Here is a 23,728-nt window from a genome sequence, read left to right on the forward strand (position 1 = left end):
ATTATTTTGGGTGTAATTTTATATTTAAATTCTTCCCTATAATGTACATTCAGTGCTTTCTTCTATGTTTCTTTTTATAATTTCATGAAATATTTCTTCAGCCTTTAGCACATAAAATTTCCATCCTATATAAGGTAACGTAAGTGTTCATCTAAAATAAGTTCAGAATCAAAGAAATTTGACTTGTGGAACCAGAATAAAAGCATCAAACATGAGAATTTTTTTTTTTTGAGATGGAATTTTGCTCTTGTCGCCCAGGCTGGAGTGCAGTGGCGTGATCTCAGTTCACTGCAACCTTTGCCTCCCAGGTTCAAGCGATTCTCCTGCCTCAGCCTCCCGAGTAGCTGGGATTACAGGCACCTACCACCATGCCCAGCTCATTTTTTGTATTTTTAGTAGAGACAGGGCTTTGCCATATTTGGCAGGCTGGTCTCAAACTCCTGACCTCAGGTGATTCACCCTGCTCGGCCTCCCGCAAAGTGCTGGGATTACAGTTGTGACCCACTGCACCCAGCCACATGAGAATTTTTTTTAAAGCAGAGGGGAGTTTAGTGATGATTTAATCATGCTAGGTTTTATAGTTAAAGAAATCCTAGAGAAGTAAGTGACTTAAGTGGTTGTGTGCTAGGTAGTGGTAGAGTTAGTTCATTATTTCCCCACTATATTCTGTTGCTGCCTGTGAATAAAAAATGAGAACCATGTTCAAGGAATATTATTTCTTTGTAGCATTTAGATTGCCGAGATAATAGGAGGGATTGGTAGAATTCTTCTCCTATATGGTGAAACAGTCATGCTTATTGAACTATGAGATGCCCTTTATACATTACACTACATATATGTTACCTCATATAATCCTATAATAGCCATGTAAGGTAGGTGCTAACATCCCTGTAGAGATGAAGATACTGAGGTTCATAAAAGGCAGTAACTTACCCAAACCGCTTATAAGAACAGCTTATAAGCCAGGGTTGTGTGATTCTATTATTCTGCCACTATATCACATTGTGGCCTCCCAGACCAAGACAAATGAAAAGGGGGAAAAGATTCTGAAAGAATATGTAATGCAGATAAAGTCATTATATTAGGAAACTCAAATTTGATATTTTCTGCTTTTGGCAGATTTGGGGAGCTCCATGATTATGTGCTTCTTGAACAAGCCGACTTCTTCCTGGGTGCCTACCATTTGAAAAGCACTGTTGGGAAAACAGAGAAGTGTAAGACATAGAAGAAGCATAAAATAGTTTACTTATTGTCACCCAAACAGATTTAAAGGAATCATTCTCTTTATTCATACAGAATATATTTTATAAATATATTTTCTAATCATAAAAATAATGCATATTAATTTTAGAAAATGCAGAAAGTATAAAGAATTACCAGTAATCCCACCCTAAGTGAGTCAGCACATTTTCCATTCTGATATGCTCCTTTTGGTACGAGTACAGATTCTGACAAGTCCTCAGAAAATTAATGTGAGTAGATAATGGAAATCTTTATGTGAATATACTTAATCCAAAAGATACCTCACACAGCTTTGGTGAAGGGTAATTTACTTTAAGGTGGAACTGAAGGACTATGCTTTGTAGGAAACCCGCAAGATTGGTGGTAAACAGAATAGCTATAATTCAAAATGGAATGAAAGCCTTAGTGTTTGCCTGGACTCTTTAGGCCTGCTGACTAACAGTGGTAATGTATGAAATCGCATTCAACATTCCTTTGACTTTGAAACATCCACTGTGGAATGAGGATTGAAGACAGAGCTGGTGCTCCCACACTAAAAGGTCATAACACCCGTGACTTCAACCACGGAACTGCTCTGCCTTCAAGTCTGGTCCATATCCCTCTCTTGAGTATTACAAAACTCAGAACTAAGTCTCATTATCATTGGAGCAATATTATTCCCTGTTCTAAAATGGTACCACAAATGAATAGACTTAGACTGTAATTCTTTCTGTTGCTCCTTCAGGTGAATCAGTTCAGACAGCTGTATTCCAAAGTCATCAATGATAAGCATGATGATGTCATGGCCAAGTTTGGTGCTATTCTGGCCCAGGGCATACTGGATGCAGGTAAATGTTTTTAAGTCTTCATGATTTATTTATTTAAACTAAATCTAATAAAATAACTATCTGCTCTAACTATATGACATAATGGAAATTGAGTCTGAGGCAAATTATTCCTGGAGAAAATTTGGAGCCTGCAGTTCATAGAGATCATGTACATTTAAGAGTACAGGCCTGGCCAGACGTGGTGGCTCACGCCTGTAATCCCAGCACTTTGGGAGGCTGAGGTGGGCAGATCACCTGAGGTCAGGAGTTCAAGACCAGCCTGACCAACATGGAGAAACCCCGTCTCTACTAAAAACACAAAAATTAGCTGGGCGTGGTGGCGCATGCCTGTAATCCCAGCTGCTCAGGAGGATGAGGCAGTAGAGTTGCTTGAACCCAGGAGGTGGAGGTTGCAGTGAGCTGAGATCACGCCATTGCACTCCAGCCTGGGCAACGAGAGTGAAACTCTGTCTCAAAAAAAAAAAAAAAAAAGTACAGGCCGGGCATGGTGGTTCACACGTATAATCCCAGCACTTTGGGAGGCCGAGGTAGGTGGATCACCTGAAGTTGGGAATTCGAGACCAGCCTGACCAACATGGAGAAACCCTGTCTCTACTAAAAATACAAAATTAACTGGGTGTGGTGGCACATGCCTGTAATCCTAGCTACTTGGGAGGCTGAGGCAGGAGTATTGCTAGAACCCAGGAGATGGAGGTTGTGGTGAGTCAAGATCACATCATTGCACTCCAGCGGGGACAAGAGGAAAACTTGGTCTCAAAGAAAAAAAAAAAAAAAAAGAGTGCAGGCTGTTGGCCAGGAACGGTGGCTCACGTCTGTAATCCCAGCACTTTGGGAGCCCAAGGTAGGTGGATCACCTGAGGTCAAGAGTTCAAGACCAGCCTGGCCAACATGGTGAAACCCCGTCTACTAAAAATACAAAAAAAAATTAGCCAGGAGCAGTGGCATAGGCCTGTAATACCAGATACTCAGGAGACTGAGGCAGGAGAATCACTTGAACCCGAGAGGTAGAGGTTACAGTGAACCGCGATTGTTCCACTGCACTCCAGCCTGGTGACACTGAAAGTGGTGACAGTGCCTATCACTTAGTAAAGTGACTGTTGGTTGGTTTTTTGTTTTTTTTTCTTTTAAGACAGAGTCTCACTCTGTCACCCAAGCCAGAGTGCAGTGGCACGAGCATGGCTCGCTGCAGCCTTAACCTCCTGGGCTCAGGCAATACTCTTGCCTCAGCCTCCCAAGTAGCTGAGACTACAAGCTTATGTCACCACACCCAACTAATTGTTTACACTTCTTATAGAGATAGGATCTCACTAAGGGTTTCACTATGTTTCTCAGGCTTGTCTTGAACTCCTGCACTCGAGCAGTGTTCCACCTCGACCTTCCAAAGTGCTGGGATTATAGATGTGAACCACTGTGCCCAGCCAATTTATTTTTCCTTTAATTTTCTTAGTATTATATGAATTTTAAACAAGTTGACATTGAATCATTTTTGAGGAAAACATATTTTAAATAAATTCTAGCAGCCAAATCACTTATAAAATAAATTGAATATTTACCTAATGAATGCATACAGAGCACGCTGTGCCATCTGGCTCCAGAATTCTCACTGTCCACTATAATACCATAGTCTGTTTCAAAAGATAGAGTGGTGTGCTTTAGTTCCTTAGACTTGGAGTTCATTTGACATATGCCTTAACGTTATTATTGGTGACCTTTCAATAGGATAAGAGGAGAAGAGCATATACATACTTCATTGTTCAACTATGTGGTTCTTTTTCTTGATGTACCCTATCCGTGTGAATATAATCCTTTTTATTTTTGCTAATTTGAAAGGTGAGGAATAACATTGCAAGGTTTTTAATGGTAGTTCTATTATTAAGGAAGCATTTTTTCCACATTTATTAGCCATTGTTTTCTAAGAAAAACACTGTTAGCCTTATTTGTTGCAGTCATTCTTTCTTCAGTCAACTAGGAATGTGTGTATATTTGTAGTGAAGGAGATCAGGAAAAGAAGCTGCCGTTATTTGATGACTGTCATAAATTTTTGTTTTTAATGTTGTTGGGTTTTCTACTTGCTGAGAGTGTTTTAATCATACTACAGTTTTCAGAGTCCTTTTATAATTTTAGATAATCTCCCTCATATGGCCTCTTTCTTTAAAAAAAAATCCACGTCTCCTTTCTAATTTGATTAATCCTTTTTTCTTTATTAGGTTTGCCAGTAATTTCTCTATTTGTGTACTTACTCTGTTCTTTTTTTGTAAATTCTTTATTTTTGATCTTATCTTTATTATTTGCTATTTTATAACTTTGGTGTTCTTTTCTAAATTTTTGAGGCAAATGTTCCTCTCTTTTAACCTATTTGTCTAATGGAGTTTTTTGTTTGGTTGGTTTTTATTTTCCAAGAAGCTGAGAGTTTTCTGGTTAAAATTTTAATATTGAGGCATAGTTTACTTTTCTCTTTCTTTTTTTTTTTTTTTTTTTTGAGACGGAGTCTTGCTCTGTAGCCCGGGCTGGAGTGCAGTGGCCGGATCTCAGCTCACTGCAAGCTCCGCCTCCCGGGTTCACGCCATTCTCCTGCCTCAGCCTCCCGAGTAGCTGGGACTACAGGCGCCCGCCACCTCGCCCGGCTAGTTTTTTTTTTGTATTTTTAGTAGAGACGGGGTTTCACCGTGTTAGCCAGGATGGTCTCGATCTCCTGACCTCGTGATCCGCCCGTCTCGGCCTCCCTAAGTGCTGGGATTACAGGCTTGAGCCACCGCGCCCGGCCCTCTTTCTTTTTAATTTAAAAAATATTTCCTTGCAGCTGTTTATAGATAAAGAAAATATTCTATAAATATTTTAGGTAAAAACCATTTCAATTCTAGATGGTATTGATTCCCTCCCATTTACAAGCTACATATATATGGATATCCATAGTTTCTCCCTTCTCATTCTTCACTACCTTCCAATATTTTTATATTATGTGTTTATGTTGTCAACAGTTTGTGATATTTACATTGTCTTCAGAAATCATAATTCTTACAATTGTATGGTCTTAGTTTCATATTTAAACGGATTCAGTGCCCATTTCTTTTATTGCAGCTTTTTCACTCTTAGATTATCTATACTAAGTCTAGACACTTAATTGGCTGGATTTTATCAATAATTAAGTTTTTTAAATTGGGCTTTTAAAAATTTTTAGGAAAAATTGAGTAAGAAATGCAGAGTTTCCGTATGTCCCCTTTGCCCCTCCAATTTCCCCTGTTGTTGGCATCTTGTGTTAGTGTGGTATATTTGCTTTACAATCAATGAACCAATATTGACACATTATTATTAACTAAAGTCCCTAGTTTACATTGGAGTTCACTCTTTATGTTGTACATTTTATGGGTTTTGATAGATCTTTAATGACATGTGTCTACCATAACAGTATCATATAAAATAGGTTCACTACCCTAAAAATTCTCTGTGCTTAACCTATTCATCCCTCCTTGCCCTCCCCATAAGCCCCTGACCTTTTTACTATCTCCATGGTTTTATTTTGTTTTAGTAAATAAAGTTATGAATTTACTGAAAGTTTTTTATAATATCCTCTTACTCTTTCAATGTCTGTGGAATCTGTAGTGATGTCCCCTTTTTCATTCTTTTTCTTTTTAAAAAATTTATTTTTCTTTATTTTATTAAGGTGTGGTTGATAGAAATTGTACATACTGTGTACATGATGTTTTAATATATATAGTAAAATAGTTAAATCAAGCTAATTACCATATCTGTCTCCTTTCATACCTATCATTTTTTGTTATGAAAAAATTTAAGATCTCTTTAAACAATTTTCAAATATACAGTACATTATTATTAGCTGTAGTCATCATGCTGTACTGTAGATCTCCTGAACTCTTACTACTCATTCTAATTGAACTGTCTTCACAGTTTTAGTTTTGCCTTTTCCAGATTTTCATAGTTTGAAGAATACATTATGTATCCTTTTCAGATTACTTCTTTTGGTGGTGAGTAGTTAAAACAAGATTTAGGGATAACATTTTACTGCTCTGTAATCTTTTTTTTCTCTTTTAGCTGCCACTTTTTAAAGTATATGATTTTAGACTGCACCCTTTCACTTGTTTGTTCACCACTACTACAAACAAACAAGTTTTTTGCTGGTTTTTACAATATTAGGGTTACTAGTTATGAATTGGAAGAGTCTGCTCTGGGCACACTACCTGTAGGGTAGCCCTGCTCTGCAAGGAACAATACAAAAAAAGAAAAATAAATTTTTAATTAAAAATATAAAAACGAAATTACATATTAAGAAAAAAGAATTGGGGAAGGATAATTCTACGTTTCGCCTCTTCTCTGCCAGATTTACTACAAGTCATCTCACTGTGTTCTTCTTCCTTCCTCTTTCAGCCTGTTTATCTTTTCTTTTTCTTCTTTTTTTTTTTCCTTCTTTTTTTCTTTGTTTGGGGCTTTTTTGCTTTATCTGTTTGTCTTGTGGACCAATCAAGTTTTGGTGCTTCTATTTCTCTTTATTTATAACAATTTTTGCTTTAGACATTTATTACATAAAAGTTTTTTGTTTTTTGGGTTTTTTTGGCCCCACTCTGTCACCCAGCCTGGAGTGCAGTGGCATGGTCTCGGCTCACTGCAACCTCTACCTCCTAGGTTCAAGCAGTTCTGCCTCAGCCTCTCCCGTAGCTGGCACTACAGGTACACACCACCAAGCCTGGCGAATTTTTTGTATTTTAGTGGGGACTGGATTTCACCATATTGCCCAGGCTGGTCATGAACTCCTGATCTCAGGCAATCCACCCACCTTGGCCTCCCAAAGTGCTGGGATTACAGGTGTGAGCCACCATACCCAACCCTACATAAAAGTTCTATACTGTAGTGTTCACTGTTATAAGCATAAAATTAATCTCATGTCCTTTTTTCACTTTTTAATAACCTATCCTTGTAGAACACCATGCTGTAACTGCATTAGAAGAATTTACAGTCTTGATCTTCTCTCAGTAAAATTAATGGTAGTAGGCCAGGCTTGGTGGCTCACGCCTGTAATCCCAGCATTTTGGGAGGCTGAGGCGGGTGGATCATTTGAGGTCAGGAGTTTGAGACCAGCTTGGCCAACATGGTGAGATGCTGTCTCTACTAAAAATACAAAAATTAGCTGGGCATGGTTGTGCATTCCTATATTCCCAGGTACTCAGGAGGCTGAGGCACGAGAATCACTTGAGCCTGGGAGGTGAAGGTTGCAGTGAGCTGAGATTGCGCCACCGCACTGCAGCCTGGACGACAGAGTGAGACTCCATCTCAAAAAAAAAAAAAAAAGAAAAAGAAAATTACTGGTAGTAGAGAAAAGTCTAGAGAGAGCAACTTCAAGGGATGGAATGAAGTTGAAGTTTATGAGAACTCACTCAGTGATTCAGTCTCTTCAGGGAGAAAAGCCGAAGATAAAGAAGATGATTGAAGTTTGTTAAACTGCAAATTATCAATATGATAAACTCTACCTTGTTTATTAAATCTCACAATGTTAGAACAAAGGACTAATTTAGCTTCTAAGTTCGAAGAAGATAGATTTCATTGAACTAAAAGGAAATTCAGCTTCAAAGTTAGATCAGATAGCACGTTAGCTAGGCATCCTTTTCCTCTCTTCTGCCCTCCCCAGCTTCCATCCCAGGTTAGTTACTATGTCTTAGTGAAATGCTCCCACTAGCACCCAGGTTTATAGCTATCATAATAGTTTCATGTCTTATTTTAATTATTGAATTATCTGTCTTCTTTGTGAGACTGGAGTCTCCTTAGGATCTTTTCCAGTATGTCATTAACAATCCTCAATATATAGTAAGCATTCAGTGAATGGGGGTTAGCATAGGGAAGAGTACAAGTAGACAATAAATGTATATAATTCATTTCTATTGGAAAAACAAAATTAAAGTATACCTGGCCTTTTTTTCAGATGAAAATTTTAAATATCTATAGTGGAGTATTAAGAAAATCTAGGTTATTTGGTTGAACAGTAGAACCCTGATTCTTATAAAAATTAAAATGCTGTTTGGTTTAGTAAAGTCAAGTCAGTGTTTGGTTCTTGACTCCAAGCAAAATGTGAAGGTGCCTGTAAAACACTGAGATCAAGAGAAGAGAAATGTGAGCAACAGGAATCCACGTTGGAATTCAAGTTAAGGCCCTGGTTAGGCACAGACAAGCCCCATTTTTATAGGATATATTATTTAAACGAAGATACTTGCATTTCAAAGTTCTGTGATCCAGCACTAACACTGTTACCATCTAGCACATGGGCCAAATCTGACAATGGTGTATTTTGTTTTGCCTGCCTAACAAAATTCGCAAGATTTTGGTCAAAATCCAGAGTCTACTTTTAAAAACAAAATGACCTAGTGACCCTGGATCTACACTCTAGTAAGATGTTCCCTTTAAATAGAACATGTACTTTCCAGTTTGCTTCAATTTTAAAAACAAAATGACCTAGTAACCCTGGACCTACACCCCTAGTAACAAGCTCCCTTTAAATAGGACATGTACTTTCCAGTTTGCTTCAATCCCCACTGCTCCCAGCCCACTTATTCCTTCTTTGTTTACTTGACTCGTTCCTAAAGGCATTTGAGTTTGTAATCCCTCATAGCCTCCTAGAATCTCAGCCTTACAAGGACTCACCAGCTCTCCCCAACTGATGACTTGGATCTTAGCTCTAGTTCACTGGCTTTCAAACTTTATCACTCTGTAGAGTAATAGTCCAGGGCAGCAGTCCGCAACCTTTTTGACACCAGGGACAGGTTTCGTGGAAGACGATTGTTTTTTCCACGAGAAGGGTGGGGTTTTCCACCTCAGATCAGCAGGCATTAGATTCTCATAAGGAACGTTCGGCCTAGATCCCTCACATGCGCGGTTCACAATAAGGTTCACACTGCTTTGAGAATCTAATGCCACTGCTGAATTAACAGGAGACAGAGCTCAGGTGGTAATGCCCACGTGCCCTCCACTCACCTCCTGCTGTGTGGCCTGGTTCCTAACAGGCCATGGACAGGTCTACAGCCCCAGGATTTGGGGACCCCTGGTTCCAGGCCATATATTCTCCCAGCAGTCCAAACTTCTGATTAAACAGAAGCAGCTCTGATTTCATTCTTTTACATACTGTGTTTCCTTAGAAAATTTTCAGTTGAATCAAGGGTTAGAGGTTAAGTTTTCTTTTTCTAGTTCAAGTGTTCAAATTCAACCCCTCATTTTGCTAATGGGAGAAAAGGACTTAGAAATAAAGTGTTTTGTCCGTGGTTACAGGGCTAGTTAATGTCAGAGCTCCTCCCACCAATTTAAGTGGTTATAATAATTCACAGGGTAATGCTCAGTGCTTTCTTAGATTTTTATGTAGCTGCATATAAATCTTCATAATTTGTAAGGGATATTTCTCAAAATTCTGATGTTTATGCTGCCTAGCACCTAAAAGACCAAGAATCAGAACATATTCTTTACTGTTTTATATAAATTTTTATAAATGTGTAAGTATATTATAAATATGTATTTGCATATGATTGAAGCAGAAAGAGTAAAACTAAGCAAACAATATCTATGCTTGCCTCTGCTATTGTGTGCAAAAAGTATATACTAAAACTTTACTTTTTATTAGCACGTGAAAAACCAATACGTAATGCAGATTAATACTTAATTTAGCATCACAGTTTTGATACCCTTCAGGGCTAGTTTTTCAAAAACGCCTGCCTATAGAGAAAGTAAGTCTAGATGTGTGCTGAATCCAGTTAAAAGTATACTTCCAATTTTGCAGAGCCTGGATAACTCACTAATTCCAAGAACTGCATATTAGACTGCACATATGAATTGTGCTTTTAAAATCATCACCAGATGTTTCCCTACTGCGCGCTTACAAATCTTTATTGTTGCCTGGGCGTGGTGGCTCACTTGCTTGTAATCCCAAGACTTTGGGAGGCTGAATCGGGAGGATCACATGAGGCTAGGAGTTTGAAACTAGCCTGGGCAACATAGTGAGACCTCCATCTCTACAAAAAATTTAAAAGTTAGCCAGGTGTGGTGGTGCGCACCTGTAGTCCTAGCTACTTGGGAGGCTAAAGCAGGAGTATCCCCTGAGGCCAGGAGGTCGAGGCTTCTGTGAGCCATGATCGTGCGGCTGCACTTGGGTGCAGTGTTTCACTCTGTCTCCCCAAGCTTGGGTAACAGAGTAAGACCCTGTCTCTTTAAAAAAAAAAAGAAAAAGAAAGATATCGTTATTATTGTCCTACTATAATAATAGGACAATATTATTATTGTTCATGGTTTCTCTCTTTTTCTACAGGTGGTCATAATGTCACAATCTCCTTACAGTCCAGAACTGGTCACACTCATATGCCTTCTGTGGTTGGCGTCCTTGTATTTACCCAGTTCTGGTTCTGGTTTCCTCTTTCACACTTCCTGTCATTGGCTTATACCCCTACCTGTGTCATTGGCCTTAACAAGGACTTAAAGGTATGTCTGTGAGACCTCAGCTTTGTAGTATTTCCTAGTCACCGTATCTTATTCATATTTACCACCACTTGCAAGGATTTCCATTAAATTTTAAAGATGAGTTAACATCTTATAATAACATTTTCCCTTCAAGTTGAATCATCAACTTTTTGAATGGAGTATGTCATTGAAATTTTTGAAAATCGTATCTCCTTACTAGCTGTATAACCTCAAGTAATTAGTTGAGAAATAATGGTGTGCAAGGGGGCTAAATATAAAGATATGAAGAGGCTTTATATACCACTCTGATGAATTTTGTTTAATACTAAAGGCTTGGAACTGTTGAAGGATTTCAGATGATAAATGGACATGAGATTTCCATTTAGAAAGATCTTTCTGGTATCAGTGGAAACTCATTACAATGCTATTGTAGTAAGCTGGGCAAGGAAGAATGCGAACCTAAACTAAATCTTTCAGATTTAGTTTTTCAGAGTTATCTGATGCTCGAGTGGTTGATGGAAGACAGAATTATTACTAAAGGGAAAAGGCAAAATAGGAGGATGACCCTTTGGTAGAAGCAGAAAACAAGACCAACAGTGAGGAGCTAGGGAATCTGTTGGAATGAAACTGCTCACTTAAGTCAGAAATTTAAGGCACTGCATGCCCTGACGTCACATTTGTAGTCATATTTTTTTAATGGAGTTTGTGTTTAGGTCTTTCTTAGTCCTGTGACTTGATGATTCATCTTCTTGTTCTTTAAAAGTCAAAAGGCTTTTTGACCTTTAAATAACTCTTACATCTGGTCATCACTGTTGAAATGTTCTACTAAATTTTGAGAGTGGAAAAGTTTTAGGCTTAAAACTGACTGGTAAAAATAGAATATTTATTTGTATTGATTTTTCAGTATAGCTGTACAGCCAGTTATCCTTTGTTAAGTGTTTTGGTATTAAAACTGCTCACATTTGTAAATATTGAGGAGCTTTATTGTCATAACAAGAATCCCTTGGTTTCCCAATCCCTCATTGTAATTAAACATCCTGTATAACCTATTTTATTCTCTGCCAAACAGTTTTATGATTGCTGTTTTTACTCTTTGTAATGAAAATGGGATGGAGAAGATAAGTTTCCTTGTCCTTATGGTGGTGTTTATTATCATCCTCCATCAATGCAGATCGGGTAAATAGAGAAAAATTCAGACCAGGTGTGGTTGTGCACATCTGTAGTCCCAGCTACTTGGGAGGCTGAGGCAGGAGAATCACTTGAACCCGGGAGTCAGAGGTTGCAGTGAGCTGAGATTGCACCACTGTATTCCAGTCTGGGCAACAGAGTGACTCTGTCTCAAAAAAAAAAAAAGAAAGAAAGAAAGAAAGGAAAAATTCAGACCAAAAAACTTTAAAACTGGTCAGTAGGTAATGTAAAGCTGACTTTCTATTAGGCTCATGTTAGACTCTTACAAGGCATGATTATACAGGCTAGTGTAAGTTATTAGTCTGGTACAAAGAAGGGAAATGGCAGTTTGTATGCAGGATAGACCATCAAATGCTTTACAAAGGAGAGAACAGTTGATCTGATGCTCACGCCATGAATAGGACTTACCCATTGAAGCAGGTTGGTTTGTTCGTAAAGATAAAGGGATGCCCATTCAAAGGCACAGAGATTAAGAAAAGTGTAGAGAACTGCAGGTAATTCTGTAAAGAACCTAAAAACTAAATCAGTAAAAGAAGACATGCCTTTCAGAGAGGAGTCATAACATACTTGAACATATAGCCTGCATTAAAACTTTGGTCTCCTTTTGTATCTATATGTTTGTGGAGAGCACAGAATACTTAAAGCCAATATTATTTTAATGGAATTTCTTCAGATGCCGAAAGTTCAGTATAAATCGAACTGTAAACCATCCACTTTTGCATATCCTGCCCCTCTGGAAGTACCAAAAGAAAAAGAAAAGGAAAAGGTAGGTTCTTTGTTCCTTTTAAGCAGCATTTGTACTTACATATAGGCCACTGAGTATTTTACTTTTTCTTTGAATATGTTTTATGTTTTAAGAGTAACTTCTTATGCTAACATTTGACATTACACAAGAATATGCAGTAAAAGTCCTTTTTGTCTCTTGGTCATCCAAGTCTCATTGTCACAGGAGTCACAACTTCTGAATCCCTCTGAAGGTTTTCTCTGCACATGTCAGTACTTTTTATACCACAAATAGAATTATTCTCTACATACTTTTCTGCGTCTTGTTGTTTTCACATTAACCATTTATTTTTTTTTATTTTTAAAACTTTCAATGTATACAGATCCTGTTTTTTCCCAGAGCTGCAAAACAATGCCTTTACTGTGTGTAGTACTGTTTGTTTTACCAGTTTTTTCTTTGATACTCATTTAAGGTTGTTTCTCATTTGTTACCCCTACACAAGTGACCTTAAATTGAAAGTCTTTATACACATGTATTTGTGCACTGTGTGAGTATATCTGTAGGTTAGAACCCTGATGTGAGGTTACTTGATCAAAAGTAATGCACATTATGTTCATAGTTATTAACTCATTTGCCTTTCAAAATGGACATAATCACTTTATACTCCTACCAACTGTGTATGAGGACACTCCTGTATTAAATCAAAGAATAATACATTAAAGGCTTGTACTTACCCATAAAGTTTTACTCAGTAAAATTATACTTTTTTGATACCTTATATGTAGGAAAATGGCTCTTTCTCTCATGATAATTTTCATATTGGCCAGTTGTTGATTATTTGCTGTAAATTTTGTGTATAAGTAAGGATAATTAACCAAATTTGAGGGTGGCAGTTAAGGAATATCCTTGACAGCATCTTGTTTCATCAGCTATGTTTCAGACCCTCCTTTGGGTCTGAAACAGTCAGCTTTTACACCAGTATTGCACAGCTTTTCACCTTTGTTTTCAGTGAGACCCATGAAGGAGAATAATACAGACTAACCACTCACGCACTGTGTATTGGCATTGTAAGACACGTAGTCCAGAGAGAATATCTCTACAACCAGCACTGAAGGAAACTGTTCTATTTCCCATTGCTTTCCCATAAAGCAAAAAGCACCCTCAAATCTCGATTTTGGAAGTACATGATAGCAAATTCATATCCAAGGTAGGCTACAGTTCAAAAAAGGGAAGAGTTATATTGGACACAAGCCTCCAAGAACTAAAGATTCACTTGATGACAAGAATAGTAAATTATTTCAATAAGTGTCCTGCTTAGTTTTCCCATTTATTCTTTGATTTTATATATATATAAAATCATATATATATAAAATTTGATTTTATATTTATATATATATATATATATAAAAAAAATACTTACTGCTAGGAAGTAGAATAGTGTTGTAGGACTGAGTTCTCTAGGGCTTGCATGTTTGTATGTCCACAAGGGATTACAACAATTTACCCTGTTCATTTCTCCTAGGTTTCTACTGCTGTCTTATCTATAACTGCCAAGGCTAAAAAGAAGGAAAAAGAAAAGGAAAAAAAGGAGGAGGAGAAAATGGAAGTGGTAGGTATAACTTGGTAGTCATATGGATTGAAGTATCTCTGTCTCTGTCATGGTCGAGATTCTTCCTTAGTTGAATATTATTCTACCTTGCTCTTAGCGTCCTTCAAATAATTATCCTGTTCCCAGCATGTAGAATCATCAAATCGTACTTGAAAGAAACTCTAGAAAATATATCCATTTGTGGGAAGAATAGAAGGGTACAAATCAGTAAAAAGTTCCTAGAGGAAATGACAATTAAAATATAGGTTTTGAGCAAAGTAGGTTTTTCACAGACAAGATGATGAGGGTAGGAGAAAGAAAGACCCTTTCAAGCAAAGGGATTATCATTTGTTTAGGTAGACCTTTTTCTGATCTCTGCTGGTAGAAAAACCTGTTTTTCCTTTAAAACCAAGTCAAATACCATTCTCATTTCTAAGCAGAGTTACTTTTCCCTCCTGTGAGTCTGATAGCACTTTACTTGTACTTCCATTACTACCTACCACTACCTCTTGTGCCATATAGCTGCTCAGTAAACTTCAGATGTTACTCAGTTCTGTGGAACAGAAATGAACTTCTATTGAGCTTTTTTTAAATTTTATTTTATAGGATGAGGCAGAGAAAAAGGAAGAAAAAGAGAAGAAAAAAGAACCTGAGCCAAACTTCCAGTTATTGGATAACCCAGCCCGAGTTATGCCTGCCCAGCTTAAGGTCCTAACCATGCCAGAGACCTGTAGATACCAGCCTTTCAAACCAGTAAGTTACCAGTGGCTCTTAGCTGTATATACCAGTGGGATATTAATCCACAGGACAATAGAATATCGATAGAGAATGGTAAATGTCCAAAGCATTGGAGCAAGCTCACTAGTTCTAAGAAATTATTTAACAAAAGAGAGCATGTCATTTTCCATTTCATATAGATTTGGGAGAATTTTTGTTTTCCCTGTGTAACCCTACGAACTCCCGTCTTCTACCACAGACATACAACGTAGGAGTTCCTAATACAGCATTGTGATTAGGAACATAGACTCTACAGCCAAGCATACAGGATTTGAACCTTGAGTATACTGTTCAGGCTAAGTGGCCTTAGGCCAGGTACTAAATCTCTCTCTGCCTCAATTTTCTTTAGTATAAAATAGAGATTACCATCCCTGACTCAGAAATGAGGCACAGATTGAACAAGCACTGAGAACAAGACTTGGGACTGTTCAATAAGTGTTGATTATTATGGTAATTACACCATTGTCTTTTTTTTTTTTTTTTTTTGCACCATTGTCATAAATGCATTGCATTTTAGTTAGAAAAGGATCTTCATGGAATCTAATTTATTCCAAGACAGAGTGTTTCATGTTAGAAACAAATGCTTATCAGAAATATGAGCGTGATACTGCCTTTATCTTCCAGGTTCTTGTAAAAAACTAGGGGGTCATCAGTAGATCCATCTAAGACATCCTGATGCTAGATCTGTCTAAAATGTCAGAGATTCGGTTTCTAGATCCTTATCCTTATACAAGAGTAAACTTATTTTATCAACCTGATGGTGGGTCAAAGACAACTCCTACCTATAATTGTGAGCCGGGGTCTTAACCTGACAAATTTATCAGCTAGAAGAGATAAAGCCAAGGGATGCAAGATAGTGTATGTAGTGGTTTAGAGCTGGAATTTGGCATAACTGGGTTTTTATTTCTACTGTTAGCTGTGTGACTAAGACAAGTCATTTAATCTTTGTATTTCAGTTTCCTCATCTATAAAATTGATGTGGTAATGCTACCTACCTTCTGTTGATGTTGTGGAGATTAAATAGGTTGTTACATGTAAAGCACCTAAAACAATGGTAAATGCTAATCTGTAGCACTGCCTGATCTATAGTAGTTGCTGTGTAGTGTTAAATGAATGGACAGAATCATCAATGGATACCTTTAATGCAGTCACTGTCTCATCTGCAACCTGGTTCATCTCAGTGGCGGTTTTACAGAGAACATATTCTAACTGTGTCTATAAACTTATCTTGCCAGTAGCATGGGAATCCAGTACAGATGTATTAGGACACAACTAGTGCATACTCTAAGCACATGAAATAACTAGTGTTTCTGATCATTATGAAGTAAGACAATGAGGCACATGCTCAGTGCCATGAGGCCATATGAGCACATTGGTATACCACAGTAGGAAACTAAATGATTGCTAAGCCTTTGCTCAAATTAAGTCAGAGATAGCTATGGCAGTTGGTCCACCTATGAATTAAAAGACTGCCTACGTCTGTGCAAGGAAGTGAGGAGTCCTGTTGAAGTTATAGCCCTACACACACACACACACACGCGCGCGCGCACACACACACTTCAAAGAGTGGGAGACTTTGTGTTCCAAAGTGTTTAAGGAAATTCCTGTCCAGTTGTTAGCTGACTACTAAGTTAATTGAGCATTGACTTTAGTGGACACACAAATCAGGGAATACAAACTTTATAGAATAGGAGAAAATATTTTCAAATCATTTGTCTGATAAGACAGTTATATCTAGAACATATAAAGAGCTCCTCCAACTCAACAATAAAAAGACAACCTAATTTTAAAATGGGCAAATGATTTGAATAGACATTTCTCCAAAGAAGATATACAGATGGGCAAATAAGCACATGAAAAGATGCTCAACATCATTACTCATAAGGGAAATGCAAATAAAAACCATAACAGGTGCAGTGGTTCCCATTTATAGTCCCAGCTACATGGGAGGCCGAGGCAGGAGGATTGCCTGAGCCCAGTAGCTCGAGGCTGTGTAGCAATATAATTGTGCCTATGAACAGCCACCGGACACCAGCTTGGGCAACATAGCAAGACCCTATCTCTTAATTTAAAAAGAAACACAAAACCGTAAGAAGATACCACATTCTACCCACCAGGATGGCTGTAATCAAAAAGACACACAATAATAATCATTGACAAGAATATGCAGAAATTGGAACCCTCATAGAGTAATAGTGGGAAAGTAAAGTTACAGCCACGGTGGAAAAAGAGTTTGGCAGTTCCTCAATAAGTTAAATGTAGTCTTATCATATGACCCAACAATTCCATTCTACACCTAAGAGAAGGGAAAACTGCGCCCACACAAAAACTTACACACTAATGCTCATATCAGCATGATTCATAATAGCCATAAAATGGAAACAACTTAAATGTCTTATCAACTGATGAATGAATAATGTGAGATAATAATGGAATATTATTTGGCCATAAAAAGAAAAGACTTACTGGTATATGCTACAGTGTGGGTGAACCTTGAAAACGTTATTTTAAGTAAAAGAAGCCAGACATAAAAGACTGCATATGGTATGGTTCCCTTTATGTGAAACGTTCAGAAAAGGCAAATCTATACAGACGAGTTAGACTGGTGGTTACCAAGGACAGGGGAAGGGGAGAATGAAGAGTGGCTGCTAATGAGCGCACAGTTTCTTTAGGTTGATGGCAGATATTTTTGAATTAGATAGCAGAAGTATTAATAGCTGCACAAGTTTGTGAATGTACTAAATTGTACACTTTGAGAGAATGAATTTTATGTTAATATATCTCATTTTAAAAAAGAAAACACTGCCTCTGTGTATGTGCAGTGAAGAAAGGGGTGTCCAGTGGCTCACTCCCCTACCCTCAGTGGCAAGGTCATGGGACCCTTCCTCAGACACTGCATTTGAAAGAGGCAGCTTGGCCAGGCGCGGTGGCTCAAGCCTGTAATCCCAGCACTTTGGGAGGCCGAGACGGGCGGATCACGAGGTCAGGAGATCGAGACCATCCTGGCTAACATGGTGAAACCCCGTCTCTACTAAAAAATACAAAAAACTAGCCGGGCATGGTGGCGGGCGCCTGTAGTCCCGGCTACTCGGGAGGCTGAGGCAGGAGAATCGCTTGAACCCGGGAGGCGGAGCTTGCAGTGAGCTGAGATCTGGCCACTGCTCTCCAGTCTGGGCAACAGAGCAAGACTCCGTCTCAAAAAAAAAAAAAGAAAAGAAAAGAAAAAGAGGCAGCTATAGTTTTGGAAACATGTAACATTCCTACCCTGCTTCCTGTCCACCATGAGGCAAGAGGAAATGTTTTGTTGCCTGTATCTACAATTGTAATTAGCCTCCCCAGAGAACAGAAAATCATGTATCTTATGCATAGAGGGTGTGAACTTTCTCACCAACATATAAAGCATTAACAAACCTAGACCATGTATAACTATAAATAGCCCTTTCCATGTATTGATTTGGATTATTAGTTTTGGGATTTTTTGTTGTTGTTATTGTTTTTGTATGATGAGGCCCTCCTTTGATTAAGTTGGATTATTTCATTCCAGTTAAGCATGAAATAGTATAACCTGGATCCACATTTTCCAAAAAATAGAAAGTCCTCGTGTGAACATGGGTATTTTCTTCTGTTTGGTAGGAGATTCATCTCCATTTGGTCCATGAGGTTCAAGTAAACTTTTAGGCTATGGAGGATTAGGACAGTGGCCCTATACTCCATTCTTGGAGTACTGGCCGTAAAGGCAGGGTCCATTCATAAAATGGATCCTCTTCAAGGAAAGCAAACTTTAAGGGAAGGGGTTGTAGAAAAATATATAGATATGTGTGTGTTGGGAGAAGGGAAATAGTTTGGAGTTCACGAAGCACACCAGTTTTATAGCATCGCAGGGCAGAGTTCTGATGAGTAAAAATCGGATTAGACTGAACTGCAGAGATGCTTATACATATGTGAATCATTTAACTAATGTACTTGTGCTTCTTTTCCTTCCCAGTAATGTGCTTTGGTAGAAATACGCTTTTTTCCAGATGTGCCCTGCCACTGTTGACTGATTTAATTACATAGAGCAGCTTTCCATTTCCTTTGACACAGGGAAGCAAATAGAATAAGATTAGCACACCAGAGAGGGGTGAATAGTTTAGTGTTTGAATTTACCTTCTGTAATATGTTTGGGAGAGGGCTTAATAGAATTGCTGCTACAGTCTACTTCCCTTTTGTTTCCCGTGTATTTTTTCATCAGCTTGCATCACATGGATTTATAGATTAAAGTGAAGAACCCTCAGGTATCTGGGATATCTATGTTATTCTCTCCACCATTCCGAAATTGCTGGAGAAAAATTTGACTTTTAATTTATATACTCCTCTTGTGTTCAAAATGATTATCACCTCACAAATAATACAGTATGCATTAGACTGGTGTGCTTCTCAAACTTCACTGTGCATCATATTGACTGGGAGCTTGTTAGAATGCAGATTCTGTAGATCTAGGGTGGGGCCAGCTTTTCTGCGTTTTTAACAAGCTCCAGGTGATAATGATGTTTCTGGCCCAGGACCACATCTTGAGTAGGAAGGAATTAGGATACAGTATTTGGACAGTAAGCATTCTCCCTGCAGTGAGATTGAGGCTGATAGTCAAGGCCATGGCTGGGAAATAACTATCCTTAAATTGGGATGCATCATCCAAGTAGAACAGCATCATATGTTATACTGTCTAGAGCTACTACTGGGTTCAGTTTGCAAATACCTCGTATAGCTCACAGTTATCTTTCTCCCAGTAAAGTTCTACTCCAGTTTTTCACTTCCAAATCATTTAAGTAGTTTTAAAGTACCATTTAACAAGTATTCAGATTGTGGAGCACACTTGAAATATGAGTGGAGCTTATGCTTCTGCACACCCCTGTGTTTTCAGCTCTCTATTGGAGGCATCATCATTCTGAAGGATACCAGTGAAGACATTGAGGAGCTGGTGGAACCTGTGGCAGCACATGGCCCAAAAATCGAGGAGGAGGAACAAGAGCCAGAACCCCCAGAACCATTTGAGTATATTGATGATTAAGGACCAGAGGTGCGTGTGCAACAGAATTATGAAGGGAAACTTCTTTGTCAATACTTCACAAATGTTTTTTGCAGGACATCATTTCACTTTTTTCCTTCCTTTTGTGTTTAATCTTCATTTACCTAAACAGTATTAAAACTTCCCCCTCTTTCAACCTTTTTCTGCATATATAACCACAAATTCCTTTTTCTTTCCTCTTTGACTCGTACTCTACTAATGTTATTCAAAGTGGCTGATCTGTGAACAATTTTTATAGGTCCATAAGGAGATAGGAAGCTTACTCCAGAATCTATCTGCTCAATGCTTCTTTCATCAAGAAAGTCTTCCCCAAAACATCAGCTGAACTGCAGTTTGCTTAGTGATAGAGTTAATTTACATTCTGATGTAAACTTGTTGTGGATCAGTTATAGTTGTGGATCAGTTACAGTTGTGGACTGGCGCTGGCCCATAGGTGACACTTTTGAGTAGCACAAATATAGGCTTCTCACTGGTTTTTCTCTCTCCCCATCTCCTTTGGCAATATTTTTGGCATAGGAGCCTTAACATTCATTTATTCTATGGTGCTGTTGAACATCTGTGTATAAGACATAGTGCTTATAGGGACTTTGAAGTCAGTTAGACTAACCACAAGCCTGTGTCCATTGACAAAGATCATTTACTATACCAGGGTCTTAACACTGTTGAAAGGGGGTCTTTAGATGGGAAAGATTGGAGTAATCTAATTTCATGAAATTGTTATTCTTCATTTCCCCATTTTCTTTTGAGTGTTCCTCACATATTTGAAGACATTGTGAGACATAATCAAGGTTTCCTAATTCCACCCAAGCAAAAACACATTTTCAGACTTTTTTTTTTTTTTTTTTGAGACAGAGTTTCACTCTTGTTGCTCTTGGCTGGAGTGCAGTGGTGCAAACTTGGCTCACCGCAACCTCCACCTCCCGGGTTCAAGCGATTCTTCTGCCTCAGCCTTTCAAGTAGCTGGGATTACAGGCCTGCGCCACCACACCCGGCTAATTTTGTATTTTTAGTAGTGACAAGGTTTTTCCATGTTGGTTAGGCTGGTCTCGAGCTCTGGACCTTAGCCGATCCGCCTACCTCAGCCTTCCAAAGTGCTGGAATTACAGGTGTGAGCCACCGCGCCCGGCCAATTCATTCCACTCTTTTTTTAAAAACTTAAGGACAGTATCATTTGTTATATTAAAGGTCTGGTTGCAAATCTAGCATGCTATGTGTTAGATACTGACCAGCACTTAAGGAAAAGCTTTGCAGAAATCTCAGATAAATATTAAGGCAGAAACCTGCCATTAGTAGGAAAATATATTTATACCTCAGGAAGACTATTAGTTTGGGCCTTAGAGAAAGGGAGATTTATACTAACCTTCCTGTTTTCTAAACTTACTTTTGAAAATTATCTTTCAGCCTTGATGGTTTCCTAAGCTTTACCCAACTTGCACAGGATAGTGTAGGCTATCATGATCACTCAGTCTGTTGGAGAATTGAGGTGACTCACATTAGCTCCCTTCCGGCCTTTGGCAATACCTTATGGAAAAGCCTTGTTTACAGCTTTCAAGGCAGTTAACTACAAAATGGCTTAGAGGTTTTTAGCTGGAAACTGGAATCTTGTTTTCAAAAGGGTAAAGTATTCAGTCCATTAGGAGTTTGGAAACTATAATCTGTAATGGCAGAAGCTGGTATATCAGGACTACAGAGGCAGGGTTGGGGCCTAGTTTTAGATTTCAACAGTTAGTGGTAGAAGAGAAAAGAGAGAATGTCTTGAAATTAAGAATGACCCTAGCTACTACTATTTTCTCTTCCCTTTTCCAGCATCTCATTTGCTTATGTGAAGAAGAAGATTGTCCAGGCTCATATTGGGAATGCTTATGAGGAAATTCGTGCTGAGACCTGCTATTCAATGCATGTATCGTTGCCTCTGCGCTGACCTGAAGAACCCTGTCTCCAAGTCTTTGGCTGAAGAGAAGATATATAGACTGTTTAGTGTGCTCTTTCACAGAACTTGGTTTTCAAATAAATATAAGATCTCCAGATGGACATTTGTTTTTCAGCCTGGGTTTTTAATAAATGTATCTAATCCTCCCCGCACCATGAAATGCCTAAATCCCAAGAGCCAGAGTCTTGATTTGCTAGGATGAGTATGCACGACTTTCACATTGATGAAAAAGTCAAGGTATTCTGAAATTATAGACCATTTGAAAATAATGGAAGGGGGAAAAAAAACAGACCTTGCTCATCACCCCCAAGAATTCTCTACAGTTTTGTCGTGGTTGTGGGTTGTTGTTTAATATGGGGTCTAATCAGCCAGGGCAATATGGTGAGACCCCCATCTCTATAAAAAATTGAAAAATTAGCTGGGTAGGCCAGGCAGGGTGGCTCACGCCTGTAATTCCAGCACTTTGGAAGGCCAAGGTGGGCAGATTACTTGAACCAAGGAGTTTGAGACCAGCCTGGGCAACATGGCAAAAACTCAACTCTACAAAAAAAAAAATTAGACATGCACAGTGGCACATGCCTGTAGTCCCAGCTACTCAGGAGGCTGAGGTGGAAGAATCACCTGAGCTTGAAGGTCGAGACTGCAGTGAGGGTTGATCGTGCCAGTGTACTCCAGCCTGGGTGACAGAATTAGACATGGTCTGAAAAAAAAAAATTAGCCAGGCAGGGTGGTATGCACCTATAGTCACAGCTATTCAGGAGGCTGAGGCGGGAAGATCAATTGAGCCCAGGAGGTTGAGGCTGCAGTGAGCTGTGTTTGCACTACTGCACAACAGCCTGGGCAACAGGGCAAGACCCTGTCTCAAAAAAAGAAAAAAAATGTCTCACTCTGTCGCTTAGGCTGGTCTCAAACTCCTGGGCTCAAGCAATCCTCCCACTTTAGCCACCTGAAGTACAGTTTTTTAATCGATTAGAGGGTGGGGCGTCACCACTTACTGAAGTCCCTTTCATAATCCAAGGGAATTGTGTGTTTAGGCAGCTCAGCAGCTTTTTTTGTTAAGCCTTTGCTTATTGTTTCTTGCTTTTGATCCTGTTAAAGACAATAGATGAAGATTATTTAGTTTCATTTAGCCACAGGATCTGATAACATACCTTTTATTCCTTTCTCATTTTCCAATCTTTTTTTCATGTTTTTTAAAAATTAAGTATAATTTAAAAGCAATAAAATGCAAACATTTGAAGTGTATACAGGATAATGAATTTTGACAAGTACAATTTTGGTTTCTAGATTATCAAGCCTTTCTTGGATGCTAGGCTTTTCGAATAAGCAGTCAGGGTTGATACTCTGACGACCACACCGTCTCCTCATGTTCTGGCATATGAAATGGATGTTTCTGGTTTACTGGGACATGGAATTAAAACGCTGGATTTGAGGGGTTTTGTGTTGTTTTATGTAGGTAGCTTAGAAAATTATACAGGAATGGCATTTTGCCCCTACCTTGATTCTTTCACTTCTTAACTTAGGATATAGTTTTCTGAGTCTTGGGCGGGGGGAAAAAACTTTTCTTAAAGGAAACAAATTCCTGAGTAGATCAGCCCTAGTACATTCATCTACCGTAGGCTTGTTTTTAGGCCCAGGTCTAAAGGTTACTAATCCCAAAGGATCAACCACTCACTGGTTAATTTCATTGTATCCCCTCCTTTGTAAATTCCTTGTTTCCTCAGTATCAGATGATTCTATAAAAGAGATTATCTCATTTCCTAGCCTCATTAGCTATGTCCTTCCTGTTCAAGCTTTTAACGTTGCTTGCATTTCAGACAGTTATCTCTTACGTTTCCCTTAGTATACGAAATGTTTAAAAAACAGAAGTCTCTGGATGTCACTGTACAAAATTGAGTAGTCTGGGATAGGTGGTACATTTGCTGGCCTCCTGCCAACATTATCA

At 38.5% G+C, this 23,728-nt stretch overlaps 1 protein-coding gene across 1 annotated transcript in view; it reads left to right on the plus strand.

Annotated features, from left to right (window-relative positions):
* PSMD1 (proteasome 26S subunit, non-ATPase 1) overlaps positions 1-21,884 on the plus strand; it is a 121,243-nt gene extending 99,359 nt beyond the window's left edge. The window contains exons 19-25 of the mRNA XM_038001397.2: positions 1,967-2,069; positions 10,363-10,532; positions 12,373-12,465; positions 13,946-14,032; positions 14,618-14,764; positions 19,689-19,844; positions 21,660-21,884. Coding sequence (XP_037857325.2) covers positions 1,967-2,069; positions 10,363-10,532; positions 12,373-12,465; positions 13,946-14,032; positions 14,618-14,764; positions 19,689-19,835 — 747 coding nt within the window. The 3' untranslated portion in view covers positions 19,836-19,844; positions 21,660-21,884. The remainder of the gene's footprint in view (positions 1-1,966; positions 2,070-10,362; positions 10,533-12,372; positions 12,466-13,945; positions 14,033-14,617; positions 14,765-19,688; positions 19,845-21,659) is intronic.
* Positions 21,885-23,728: the final 1,844 nt, after the last annotated feature.

The sequence above is a fragment of the Chlorocebus sabaeus genome, chromosome 10 (genome assembly GCF_047675955.1).
Source record: "Chlorocebus sabaeus isolate Y175 chromosome 10, mChlSab1.0.hap1, whole genome shotgun sequence".
Taxonomy (NCBI): domain Eukaryota; kingdom Metazoa; phylum Chordata; class Mammalia; order Primates; family Cercopithecidae; genus Chlorocebus; species Chlorocebus sabaeus.